Raw genomic sequence first — 14731 nt, 5'->3', positions numbered from 1 at the left:
TAACAAGTTTATTTTCAGTTGTGTACTTTGTTAGTTTATTTCACAAGTTATTTATACGTTCATACGATAACCAAGTTTTCGAAGTGAAACAAAAGACCAAAGAATATGAACCAAATTATCTTGAAAGACAACTCTTTGACTATGTCCTAGGATCAATCTAGTCGATCATGCGAGTAACCAAAGTATATTTATAGTTTGGAGGACTAGCGGTTGTTTACCAGAAATCACCGTAAACAGGATCATAGATAGATCATCGCGATATCACAATGTTCTTTTTTGTTGGATTTATTATTAGGATTATGGGTGAATGACTACAGTTTTTCTTATTATGTATTCTGGTGTATTAGGTGCTGTTATTGTTTCAGTTGTTAATGATCTTTTAGGAAGGTTTAGTTATACTACTGAGGTGATTTAGGCTAATTTCTTACTTTTGTAAATAATACTTGTGACGAAAATAATACACATGATATATTGGAAGAAAATTGGTTTATACCATATTCCTTAGGTTTTGATAATAACAGAGTATTTAATGAACAATTAGGTATACTAACATATGTTCAAGTGTGCCAGATCATTAGTCAAAAAATTTATTGGACTCGGACTCTGATTGGAATATATGAAGGGAAGCTTGAGACTTAGATTATGAAATATCATAATCGGATGACTGAAATTCTGAATGATAAGATTTTGATGTCTCACAACTAGGTAACCCAGCTTCTTGTGGAAACTCAGACTCTGAAGAGCACGTGCAAAGAAACTTAACCTCTGACCCGTACTCAATTTCTAAAAGCAGGACTATCTTGTCAAGTCCAGTCACGGTTTATAAATAGAAAAAAATCATTTGAAAAAAATATTAAAAGAGAGACTAACATGACTCAGTTAAATTTTGTAAGGGATTAAATAAGGACTTTATTTTCTTAAGGACTAATTTGGACTCTTTTTCTTGTGAGGGACTAAAATGAATCTTCATTGGCAGTACAATCACGGTTCAAAAATAAGAAAAAAAATCGATTTAAAAAAAATATTAGTAGAGGGACTAACATGACTCAGTTAAATTTTGTAAGAAATTTAAGAACTAATTTGACCTCTACAATTTTTGCAAGGGAGTAAAATAAACCTTCTCTCTTAATCTTATAAACTAAAAATACATTTGAATGCTCAAATGAGAGTATTGGTTGCATACATAAATAAAAATAAATTTTGGTATAATATTATTTACATTTATAAAAATTAAAAAAAAATTGAAAGATAAGTAATACATAAAAAGAGATTACAAGTATTATTCCAGTCCATTATAATCATGGTTGGAAAGAAAAGAATAGCCAAAGAAAACTATTCCAAAAGAGTGATTAAGGTTAGAAGTAAAAACAGGTAAACCAATCAAAGCTTGAATAAAGCCAACATGTGTCAATGGAGAGAACCAAGAAACAATTTTTTTCCCGATAAGCACTTGTATTAAACGCACAAGGGGTGCAACCGAATACAAAAGGAAACGAACAAGAACACACTCAACGGCAAAAGAGGAAAAAAAACTATCCTACGCACCAACATAAGTGCAAGGATTACAAAGCCAATTCTCCTTCGTGCTATTTCCCCTACCTTTAGCAAGAATAGAAAACCAATCCCAACCCAAATTCTTAATTACAATCAAGATTTCGGTAGGATTCCAACAACATTCCTTAAAAACTACTTTATTCCTTCCCAACCAAATGCACCAACAAACCAAAAGCCAAAGAAAAACAAAAAATAGCGGTTTGACCACCCCCTTAACTTCTCACAAATATAATCCACCACCCCAAACCCCATCTCATTCTCTAAGGTATCATCCATCGCCCCCACATCCACCTCCAAATCGGAGCCCAACCAATTAAACACCTCCTTCCACACCTTTCTCGTATGGGCACACACAAGAAAAAGATGACCCTCCGATTCATCCTCCAAACCACACAAAGGACATAAAATATCACTAACAATTCTTTCCATACCTCGAAAACAAAGAGCCCGTCGAGTAGGTAAAGAATTAAACAATAACCTCCACCCGAAGACTTGAACTTTACTAGAAACATTAGCTTCCCATAATCTTTTTAACTCTAATTTACACCCATCGTTCAAATCCACCGAAAACAATTCTTAACCGAAAACCCCTCACCATGCCTCCACCAAATCCACTTATCTTTCACCCCCGGATTAGGTGCCACCCCTTCCAAAAGGTTCAACAAATTACTCCGATCACAAGCAACATCCCCCTCTAAAACATCCTCCGAAAAACCCAAGTCCCACTTCCAAACATTAGCCACCCAACCACCCATATTAACAACACAAGAAGAAGAAGAAGAAGAAGAAGGAGAACTAAAATTAGGCATAGAAAAAAAATTAAAGAGATGAGGAAAAAGCACCTTAAAAGGCGTAGGCCCCAACCAAGCATGCTCCCAAAACCGAGTACCTTCACCATCCCCAAGTCTCCTTGAAATGAAATTAGAAAACCATGGAACATCATTGATTTCAAACCCGCAAACGTTACGAACATCCCTCCACCACAACGAAGATTTCAATAAAACTCTATCCAGAATCACCCCACAAAGAGCCTCCATCCCCACACCATACCTAAACTCCAAAAATTTGCACCAAACCGCCTCCCTATCCGACAAAAGTCTCCACCCCCATTTACTCATCAAAGCAAGATTGAAAATCTCAATATTCTTCACACCTAACCCCCCCTTTTTACGCGGGCGACAAATCTTATCCCAGCTAACCCAACAAACCTTCCGATGACCCTCGCTTCTTCCCCATAAAAAGTCCCTTTGAATTTTGACAATTTCATCCAAAACATTCTTCGGAGCATTCCAGCCATTCAACCTCTTTTTAAGCTTAGAAATTAAACAAGACCATAATTCCTTCCATCGGTGGTTACCGCCAACCGGAATGCCCAAGAATACAAAAGGAGCCTTCCCCACTTGACACCCCAAGAACAAAGAAGCCCCTACAAGAACCTGCTCCTCCAAGTGCACACCAAAAGGCTTACTTTTATTCAGATTAATGCACAACCCCGATACCAACTCAAACCCTCGTAACAAAGCCTTAACACACCATAAATTCTCCTTAGAGCCATCACAAATGAGAACCGTATCATCCGCAAATTGGAGCATCTCAAAAGATATATTAGAAGAGACCTGAAAACCTTTGAAACTACCTTTGGCAATCACATTACGCATCATACCTGCTAAACCTTCTGCCACCAACAGAAAAAGGAACAGAGAAAGAGGATCCCCTTGACGTAAACCTCGAGAAGACTCAAACTCCCTTGTAGGCGAACCATTAACCAAAATAGAAATAGAACTAGAAAAAACCGTACCTTCCATCCAAGATAACCACCTAGCACCAAACCCCATGCGCTTCAAGACATATCTAAGAAACCCCCATGACACACAATCATATGCTTTCTCAAAATCCACCTTCAACACAAAACACTTCTTCTTACTCCTCTTAGCAAAATCCAACACCTCATTGAGAACTAAAACCCCATCAAACAATTGCCTTCCTTCGATAAACGCCGATTGAGACTTAGAGATCAACTTCCCCATCACTACCTTCATTCTAGCCGCCAACTACTTTGATATTAACCGATACAAACAACCGACCAAACAAATCGGTCTAAACTCATCTATTCTTTGAGGACAATCCACTTTAGGAATAAGCGCCATAAACGAAGCCGTAACCGCTCTAGGAAGAGAACATCGCTTATAAAACTCCTGAACAAAGCAAAACAACTCCTTATTGACAAATCTCTAAGACTTCTTAAAGAACCCCAACGGAAAACCATCCGGACCCGGACTTTTCTCACAATCACTAAGCCAAACAATATTCTTTATTTCCTCCATGGAAAACGGCTCCTCAAGAATCTTACTTTCCTCCACCGACAAACCGTTAAAACCAACTCCATCCAACACCGGTCTACCCATACACGGCTCCGAAAACCGATGTGTAAAATGGTCAAACACCTCATCTTTGATCGCTTCGACATCCTCTAAAAGGCCACCATTCGAATTAAGAATCACAATATTATTCCTCCTAAATCTTCCACGCATAAGAGAATGAAAGAATTTATAATTAGCATCCCCTTCTTGAATCCACCTACATCTAGACTTTTGACATAAGATGCTCTCCCTTCTTAACATCACTTCCCACACTTCCTTAGAAGCCTCCACTCTATTAGACGACAAAGAATCACACCAAAAATCGCCCCTCCCCGCATTAGCCACAAACAAATCAAGATCATTAAGAGTACTTACCGCTTTATCAACCTTTAAATCGAGCACTCCAAACACCTCCCTATTCCAAGTTTTCAACTTAGCTTTAAGAATGCGAAGCTTCTCCTTAAGAATGAACTCATGTTTGCCACGAATGTCCATGGCTTTCCACTCTTTCTCCACAAAAGGAAGAAACTCCTCATGATTGAACCAACACTTGAACATCTTAAAAGGCTTTGGCCCCCAATCCAGAAAATTACCCGCCAACCAAATCAGACAATGATCCGACAACGATCTCTCACCTACCATAATGCCTTTTACTTTCCACATATCAATAAGAGAATCAGAAATCAAGAAACGATGCAGCCTACTACAAACACTCCCATCAAGATTGAACCAAACAATTCAAAGAGGAAGCTCCGATAGGGATGCAGTCAGACATTGACGGCCGCCAAAACCACCAAAGGAGTAAACATAATGAAATTTCACCACCCACACATATAAGGTAATTAGTGATTATGGCGACTTGGATTGGGATCATGTACTTTCATAGGAGTTTATGATATGATATAGAAAATTTTATATTGGCCTAACATGTTGGTAGTTTGTGCTAGATTTTTGAAAAGATTAGAGATATTATAAAATAAAATATTTGATAGATAATATATTTGTTATGTGGTAAAATAATTCAATTGATGCGTGATAGTTAATTTAAATAAGTGTAAATTATTGAAACGTAATTTAATTTATGGCAACGTTACAATAATAAATTTTATCTCGATCTTAACCTATAATCAGACTTGACCCAATCTAACAACATTCCCACGGAAAATTTTGTTACAAGCTAAAGCTACTTTGATGAGAAAAAATTAATATAATTGATAAATATTTTTATAAATAATTTGCATTTAATAGGTTTAAATATGAGATATAAATATACTCTCAAGATTTAAACCTTCACAACTAAGACCTTCAGAGAAATATAATTTTTAAATAAATGTCAACAAAACCTAGTCTTTCATAATGTCAACAGGAACAATAGTAAAATTAAAATACTACTACATCCATTTCTAAATATAGAATGTTTTAAAGCAAATCACGAGAATTAATAGTTGATTGAAACATTAAATTTATTAATTATTTATACTCTATTCGTTTCTTTTTAAGTATTATTATTTAACATTTTATACGTAGCAAAATTTTTAATCAATTTGATTACTTTTTAAACAATAGTTATCATTTTATCTACAATATCTTTAATTATTTATTAATTTAATTAATTTTTTTTTGGAAAAAATAATTTTGAAAAAAGTGTAATTAATATTACTTTGAATTTTGAACACAACACTTAAAAAAACAAAAGTTCTTCATAAAACGATACTTAAAATGGAACACATGAAATATAATTTTACAAGTTTTCAAGAGAGAATTGACTATTAATTATGGCATGTTCATGCTTACTCCTTCGGTCATAAAAAATTCTTTTGATTAATTCATATAAGACTGATATTTTCCCTTCTGATGCCATTGACATGACGTCATTGGGGAATACCGTCATAAATATCTCTGCCTTATTAGACTTCATTTTGTATTTGACTTCTTCCACTTGGGCCGATATTTGAGGCTAAGACTAGGTAGGAGCAATTTCCCCCAAGCCTACTCTTGAGTAGTCGGGGGTTAACATGTGATTTATATTATCCTTCCAACTTTTTCAGGCTTAGAGTTTTCTAGTTTTGACTGATCCTTGATCGCCCCACTTTTTATCGCTATGAGGTGTGGAATGGGTCTAGCTTTATTTTACTGTGTCTTATTCTGATTTTGGACACCAATTGCACCTACGAGTTATATTTTTGGTGTCGTTCAAGCTTTACTTTTATTTGGGATTCTTGTCTCATTTTGTCGTTTACCATGACGTATTTTAATCATTTCCTATTGCTTGTAGGTTTTGGGCGCCCTCTTCCTTAGAGACTATGCCTAACTATTACATCGTGGAAAATGTAGCAACTTATGTTTCCTTAGTCCATGTGTTAATTAGTAATCACTTATTGGCATTTGAATATTTTCTATAAATACCGTTGCCTTTGTTTGCTTTTATCTTTTCATTTTCTTAACTTTCTTGGGAGTCAACATCTATTCTAAGTCGCATCATTTCCAGTTCTTAATTACATGTGGCAATTATTTTTCTTGGTGAGTTTCTTGTGTTCTTTTTAAATATGATCATGATATCTTTCCATGCAATGCTTATTTTCCTTTTCTTCTTATTTTCATAAACGAATGTGACTCCTTCAAAGAATTAGATTCTCATGGTTTTGTAGATAAAGTTTGCTAATGTTTGTGATTTATGAGGGTATAAATATAAGATTATATTTTTTGAATTTATTGGAGTAGGTGGGTTGAATTTCGTGACTTGTACGTGAAAGCTTCAAATGTTATTATATGTTAGAGGTCTTGTAAGAAACTTCCAAACACACATGGTTCTCTACGGAAAAACTATTTTGATAGTCTTTTTTCTTGGACAGGTAATCATGGGTGATTTTCTGTGGTTTGCTTTTGGTGGATTCATCATCCTGAAAGATATGATCCACTTGAGAGCTAGAATAAACAAAATGTATATATGTTTTCACTTTATTTATTCGGGTCCTGACAGTTGCGTCATTTTGACTCTCATAACTTGTAACATCCCGGAAATTCTTAGTTAATTAATTTAATTAAGTTTTAAATTAATTATTGGAAATTAGCATTTTATCGAATTATGTGGAAAAATATAAAATGTTAAGTTGTTGGGCCATATGGTGGAATTAGTAATGTGGGGGTGTAATTGTGAAGGAGCCCATTTCTAATTTTATGTTTTTAATAAAATAAGGGAAATAAGAGAAAGGAAGTGAGAACGTGAAAAAGAGAAGCTGAAAGAGGGAGAGCTGAAGAACGCGAAGGAGAATCAAAGAGGAGAAGACCAATTCAAGAATTTGGCTAAGGTAAGGGGAGACTTATCTGATTAGCATCTATTATCGGGTTATGGGTTGATAGTGCTGAATAGATGTAGAATTCGGGTCGATTGAGTCATTTGATAGATTTAGGGTGCGTTTGATTAGCAAATTATGAAATACTGGACAGAGCAGTACAGGATAACTTTTTGTATTGTACTGTGTTTGATGGTTACTGGATTGGACAACATTTTTTTGATATATATAAAATATTAATATTATATTTATGAATTAAAATATTAAATAATAAGAAAGAGAGAAAAAAAAAATTTTTGATTTTTTTTTGATAATTAGTGCTTGATACAAAAAGTTGTCCCATGGTTTAGTGGGGGACAAGAAATTATGGTTTTGTCCAGTACCTTGCCAAATTTTTTGTCCAGTACCATGATTAGTTTCTGCATCAAACAGGGTACAAAAAAAGTTGTCCTGTCCAGTACCTCATTTTTTAGCAAATCAAACGCACCCTTAGGGATTGAGTCAAATTGTATGATAATTGATCTTGTGGTTTGAATCTATGAGGTTTGTGTTGTCATGGCTTCATTTGATGTGTAATTGGTGTATTATGATGTGTTTTTCGTGTATGGTCGAAATGATTCGATTTGGGTTGTGTTGGATGGAAATAAGTTGCTATCAAAAGTGCTTTTTTTGCTGTTACAGGTAATGTAACCGGTTACGGTCGGGTTTGTAACCGGTTACTGTTTGGAAAAAATGAGGTTTTTGGGCTGGTTACGGTGTTGTTCGTAACCGGTTACGGTCAAGCAAAAATAATAGCGAATAGAGTTACGTCAAACGTAACCGGTTACGGTTTCCTTGTAACCGGTTACGGCTGAAACTGCTTTGAAAGTTTGTTCTTCGTAACCCGTTACGCTTTTTCTGTAACCCGTTACACTGAAGGTTTTTGAAAAATGATGTATTTTGTATAGTTCATAACTTTTGAACCGTTGGTCCGTTTCGTGTGCCGTTTCGAGCTAAACGAACCTTGTGAAATAATCTATTTGAAGATTAATGATGTGATTATGATTGAATGATGCATATATATATATATAAACATGCTTGATGATGATGATGATTATGATGAAATGAGTATTTGATGATGTTACTCATAGACTTGACAATGGTATAAGTATGTTCATGTATGTTTGCATTCATTCATATTCATTGATGATGCTGTATCCATGATAATATGTTGGATCAGTAAAGGGCATGATTCCCATTGTGTGGAATCTGTGCTGGTAGGGCCGTATCTTGATGATGTTGGATCGGTCATGGGTTATTCCCATTTGATGATGTTGGTACCACATGCATAGTGTCAGTTCATACATATGCATACTTTTATAACATGATTGGATGTATTCCAGTGTTATAAATATTGATGATGTGCTGGTTGATTATTTGTGATGATGAAACTTGTCTGAATGTCTGTTATGAAACAATTGGGTGAATGATGGGGCTATGACGTGTTATTGCTTTATAACCTTATAACATTTGTTAATTATGATGAGACTCACCCTTACATGTTGTCATTTTTAGATTGAGGATAGCGGCTGTTCGAATCAGTGAGGATTAGCTCATGAGTCAGTTATTTAGTTAACGTCAGGTGTCATGCTCTAATATTTGTAACACTAGGGACGCGATGTTTTAGAGTTTATGGTTTATAACTCTGGCTGTGTTTTGATGTTTTGAAGGATTAGTTTTAAGGATGTTAAACTTAATCCGTACAATTTAATTTCCGCTGTGTTGACATGAAATGTTTATTTGATGATGATTGTCTCAGTGAATGCATGACATGACTGAATGATGTTTTAATTTATTTTGAATTGTGGCACCCTTATTTTCATGTACTCTGAATAAATTTATTTAATTTGCCGCGGGGTTTAGAAGGGTGTTACATAACTCGTTAGGCAAACCTCAAGAATGAGGCATGGTCCTTCCGGATTCAAATGATCAAATTTATCGAAAGCTTAACCTATGCTAGTTCCTTATGCATGGCATCACTTTCATGGATTATGTCTTAAATTTTTTGTTTACATCGTTCAAGCGTCATTTTCTATTGAGTATGATGATGACTCCTTATATGATGTACCCTTATTCTTGGAGTTATTTTCATTCTTTATAGTACTTGTGTTCTCATCTTCAAATAAGACATAAGGTTGCAGTATTTTATGTCATATTTTAAATTACTTGGGAATTTCTCGACAGCAAGCATGACTTGGTTAATTTTACGTCATCTTTTCCCCTCATCAAACATATATCTTTGTTCTTTGAAGACTTTTATTGTTGATTTGTCATTCTCTATCTACTATCTCGAACTGCTCATGAATCAATATGTATTGTAGGTCACTCTTGCCAACCACATTTCTTTCATTATTTTGGAAATGAATATTTCATGACACGTCTGAAAAAGTTGCATTTTGGCCTTGCGAAACTAAAGGAGGAGAATTTAGCTTATAAAAAGATCAATATTATTATGACTTTATGGTCGGAAGAGTTTCATTGCACTTCATCGATTCACTATTGTTGCCTTGCGCAGTGAGGAATGGAACTTTGGTCAAGTATGGTGTGTTTCAAATGGCCTGATTAATGGTGTTTTTTTCCCTTTGTCTTATATATTTACACTTTCCTTTTCTTTTGGAACCAAGAATAATAGGTGTGGCGATTCTACCAGGTCAAGTGGCTCGTGAAGAAATTCCTTGGTTATGGTTACATCATTGAGCGCTTTGACTTGTTCTTTTCTTCATGAAAGAGGGAAAACGCGTTGGGCAAGGACTATGGAAGGGAAGACACAACGCCTATGTAGTGGACCAAAGCTGGTTTGTTTCTAGTTGTTGAGGAAACCCTTAATATCAATCCTTTTGAAAACTAGGTTAATTATAGCTTTCATATATTGTTCTCTCTAGAACTTTGCACACGCATAAAAAATGAGTAAAAAGGGTAGTATAAAGAAGCAACACTCGAGTCGTACTACAATGACTCTTAAGTTAAATTAACCAACTAATTGAAACGAATGAGGGGTTTAAGCTTTCGATTAAGATTTTGATTAAAAGAATTTGATTTCGAATAAAATTGACAAGATAATCTATTGATTCAATTTATGACTTATCACTGGTTATCAAAATTCCAATTCCCAAAGCGGATTTAATTCCTATTCGATTTTAGTATCGATTAAAAAGCGTTATCGTAAGCATAATTGTTAAAGATGACACGATTAATGAAAAATCTAAGTTAAACGAGATTATACTTAGGAACATGCATCTATCGAATTAACTCATCATATTCTATGAAAATCGAATTAATCATGTAAGAAACACATAATAATATTGAAAGGAATTGAAATTGAATTGAAAATTATAATAACCTCGAAGTTTGACGGAATCCAAAATCAGTAGATCAACCTTTGAAAATTAGCTCTCCATAGAAATTGTAAACGTATTTTCTAATTTCGGGTAAACTAAATACCTAGCAATAGCACTATTTTAACTTAAATAATTCAATAAATCGGGCTAACAGCACAACCGACCCGAAAAACACAAAAACGCCCCAAAAACTAATTATTTTCTTAAGTCTGGAATGAAAAGGCATTATTTGACTCTTCTGCACTTCAAATTGGATTTTGACTTTAACATGAAACTTATAGATTTTCCTCTTAGATTTTCAACGGATATTAGAATGCGTCAAACAAAATTTTGAAGCTCAAGTTATGATATGCACAGTGAGACAATGTCAAATTACTACTTATTCAACAAATAAGTAACAGAAATAAAATAAAGACAGAATTAGACTAAACTTAGAAACACACTAAAAGTAATAAAAAACAAGAGAAACTATAGAATTTTCGTAGTACAATAGTGAAAGAATGTGCGTTAAAATGCACTAATCAAATTCTCTCACTCTTAAACTTTTGCGCTACAAGCAAAACTCTAAATTCAAAATTGAAAATAAAATAAAAACAAAACATGTAATTTCAAAGACCCTTAGGATCACAAAGGTGTAAACAAAATTCTTATTGTAGGCTTCAAGAACTATGGCGTTAGTGAGTAACTTCTTCTAACAATCAAAGCAAATAAGAGGACCCCATAAGTAGTAAGATCCTTGTGAGCTAAAATTCTTTCTTTCTAAAATGTTTAGGTTATCTGTTTACACTTAAAGCACATCATGAAAGTTAAAACTACCATAAGCTTGAAGAGACTATAACATCCACACTTGAAATACATGAGCACAAAGATCTAAAGGACTTTATTCAGGTTGTAATGTGGTCAAGGTAAGGGTGAGATAAATCCTAAGGGGTACTAGGCTACAACCTAAAGGGATAAACGAGAATTGAAAGGAATTACAGGAGTGGAACTAATCATATCTTTATTCACTTTCCAAAAACTTCTTTGTAGTCATTTTTCTTCTCTTTTCTCTTTTTTTCAAAAGGAATAGTAATATTAATTTTCTCCCTTCTTTTCTTTTTTCTATTTCTTTTTTCTGTTAACTTTTGAAATATCATAAATATACTAATTCAATCCCACACACTCCAAATAAGACTCTTTCATCCTCTTAAATAGGACCATAATATTGTTTTCCCACTTTTAGGCTTGTAATGAGTTATAAACAAAAAATAAAATAAATATGCTCAAATGGGCTTAAAAAAATATGATAATTTCAAGGTTGGCTTATTTGGCTATGTGGCTAAAAATAAAAAATAAAACAAAATACCTTTATAATATTAGTGTGCCCATGTAAACAAAGGGTTTCAATAAGATTCAAGTTCTAAAGTAACTAACAAACATGAGTGAAATCACACAAGAAAGAAAAAGAAATAGAATTTTGTATGTCATCCATTATAAGCCTCAAATTTTCACCAATAAAATTGATCAACCACAAGTGATGTATAATTTAGAATTTAGTCTAATTTATCATACTCATAATGCAAAAAAAGTCACTCACATCATATCACACCAAAATTTTTTTGTCAAGAGAACATACAAATTACTCAAACTTGCAACCCCAAAAATCATCGAAAAAGCATGCATTTTTTTTAATAACAAAACAAAACAACAAAAGTAAATGAAGAAAATAAAAAAATAAAAGTAAATGACATCCCTCCCTCACACTCAAAACTCAGATTGTCCTCAATGAAAGAAACAAGTATAAAGTAAGAGATTGAGAGAGGAAATAACATACCCAAAGAGTCACCTCGGATAGATGACTAAATAAGTAGCCTTTCCCAATAAAGCTATTCTATATTTTTCTCTTCCAATGTGGAGCTCTCATGGAATAGCTTTAGGCGATGTCCATTGACTTAAATTTTTTTATTAGTGATTTCACTTTTTATTCTAGGATCAAAGAGCATTATTTTATAGGTAAGTGTGTTGATTGAACAAGTGAAAGTGGTCTTCTCTTTGCCCATTAGTGCAATATAGATCTCCTTTTTTACAACATCCAAAATCAATGTGTTAATCCGCCTTTTGAGTTGACTTATTGATTTTTCCATATCCTCTGTTAGTTCCATGATTTTGGGTTGGCAACAATTTTGCTAAAACATGGTTCTTGACAGATGCTGAGCAAGATGTCGTAACATCTTGATCATAATGAACAATAGAATTTGTGCTTACATTGAAGACAAATGTTCTAACAAATGTCATAACATCCTGAACCAGAATATCAGTACAAGCTATTTTACATCTTGACAGGTTTGATTTGATTTTGTGATATTTCTTTTAAGATATATCTCAATAATATTCACAGGTCAAGAAGATTTGAATCAAGAACTTTAGAATCATATCACGTTAGAATTAAAGTTTCTGATATTGGTTGATTGAACTAATTAGGAAACTTAAAGATTTGTTCCAAGATACAAAAAGGGGGCTCCGCATATTTGGTGTAGTCTCTAGCGTATGGATTAAGAAAAGATTGGGGCAAAGGTTGCGAAACCCATGGACTGCCTGAAGACTACTTAAAGAGAATCCTAACCTAATGTGTTGTGCCCAAATTTTTGAACCTGAGATCCCACCTCATTTTTAAAATAGTGTGATCATCATTATCATTATACATAATCATTCATGCATCATTTACTAACCAAAAATATACAAAAGGCTATGTTTTCTTGTTGCTTAAGGTAGGTGACTGATCAAGAGGCTCAGGAAAATTAGGGTTTTGAGGCTCACAAAGGAGTTCAAATATTCTCATATGTTCAATTGATTCCCCTTATCAATATCCAAGACCAAGTATAGTTCAATTCAAGATCAACAACTTTCAAATTCATCTGGTAAACAACTAGGGTTTTGACCTAATTTTCTAGAGAGTTGACTTTTGGTCAAGCATGGTTCCATGGCTCAAATAATAACTCAATGATATCTAATGCCTAATTATGATCCACTAACAATACCCATTTGGTTAGAAGAGCTTGATTCCATTGGTGCTTAGAAGAAATCAATTCATTTGGAAAAAGTCATCTGTTCAAGATCACCTTTGACTTTTGAGGAATATGGTTAACCATGGACTTTTGAAGATCAGAATCATAAATATATGATTATTAAAGTCATTTGATCAAGGAAAATCAATAAAATCAATCAAAAATTAAAAAGTCAACAATCAGGGTTTTGACTTTTTCATGAAGAAATACATGTTTTTTACTCAACTTTGAAAGGCCATAACTTCTTCAATTCTTGACCATTTTTTGCTCAAAAGCTCAGTTTGAAGAAAAAGTAAAGATCTACAACTTTTCCACTTTGAAAATGTTTCCAAAATATGAATGCTTTTTAAGTTATAAAGCTTTGAAGTTGGCTACTTTTTGAACACTTCGAAAATTTTGCAAATGGGCAGATTTTTCCTCAAAAAGTAAGCATCTTTGACACCACTCTCCATCAAGATTTCTTCAGAATTTGAAGAAACACCAAACATGAAAGTTGTATAGGATGTTTAGGACTTTCAATAAAGTGCTAGAACTCATTTATAGCATTTGTGAGCTAGGAGAATTCGAAGAGATGATGAACCAAGCTATAAACCTTGAACCAAATCTGCATATCTCTTTCTTGCAGACACTCTTTTGAGCCATTTTCCAAGTTTTTTGGTCATTGTCCATTGAATCATTCCATTTCAAGCATAAATCCATGACTTCCATTCTTGTAAAGCCCTTTTAATCACCAACAACTCTTGCTTGGAGCTTCTAGCTTCTTTGATCTGCCCTAAAAGTACCACAAACCCAACAAGAAACCATATAAAACTCAAAAAAAAGGCTCCCTAAGTTATGTTTAAAGCATTACAAGTATCACTGAAACCATAACTTTCTCATTTCTTCACAAAGAAGCAAAGTGGTACAACTTAAGTTTGAAGCTACTAAATGATCAGATTTTTTCCCCCACAAACCAAAAAATGTGCCTGTAAATAGAGGCTATTGGTTCTAAAATCAAACACACATAAAGTTCCAAAGTCACTACCTCACTTGAAAATTCCAAATTTCCAACTTGTACCAACTTGTGCATTTTGAGTTCTAAGTCATTTCTGTGTCAAACAACC

At 33.9% G+C, this 14731-nt stretch overlaps 1 protein-coding gene across 1 annotated transcript; it reads right to left on the bottom strand.

Moving 5' to 3' along the window:
* Window positions 1-3785: 3785 nt before the first annotated feature.
* Window positions 3786-4556, bottom strand: LOC131597498 (uncharacterized). The gene has a single exon (XM_058870192.1). It carries the CDS (start codon window positions 4554-4556, stop codon window positions 3786-3788), a length of 771 nt encoding a protein of 256 aa, XP_058726175.1.
* Window positions 4557-14731: the final 10175 nt, after the last annotated feature.

The sequence above is a fragment of the Vicia villosa genome, linkage group LG4 (assembly GCF_029867415.1).
Source record: "Vicia villosa cultivar HV-30 ecotype Madison, WI linkage group LG4, Vvil1.0, whole genome shotgun sequence".
Lineage (NCBI taxonomy): Eukaryota > Viridiplantae > Streptophyta > Magnoliopsida > Fabales > Fabaceae > Vicia > Vicia villosa.
Note: the sequence above shows the minus strand (reverse complement) of the source record. Positions and strands in the feature narration are given on the sequence as shown.

What these genes read in the sequence shown, in the direction of transcription:
- LOC131597498 (XM_058870192.1), bottom strand. Translation starts at nt 4,556, where the DNA reads ATGGTAGGTGAGAGATCGTTGTCGGATCATTGTCTGATTTGGTTGGCG.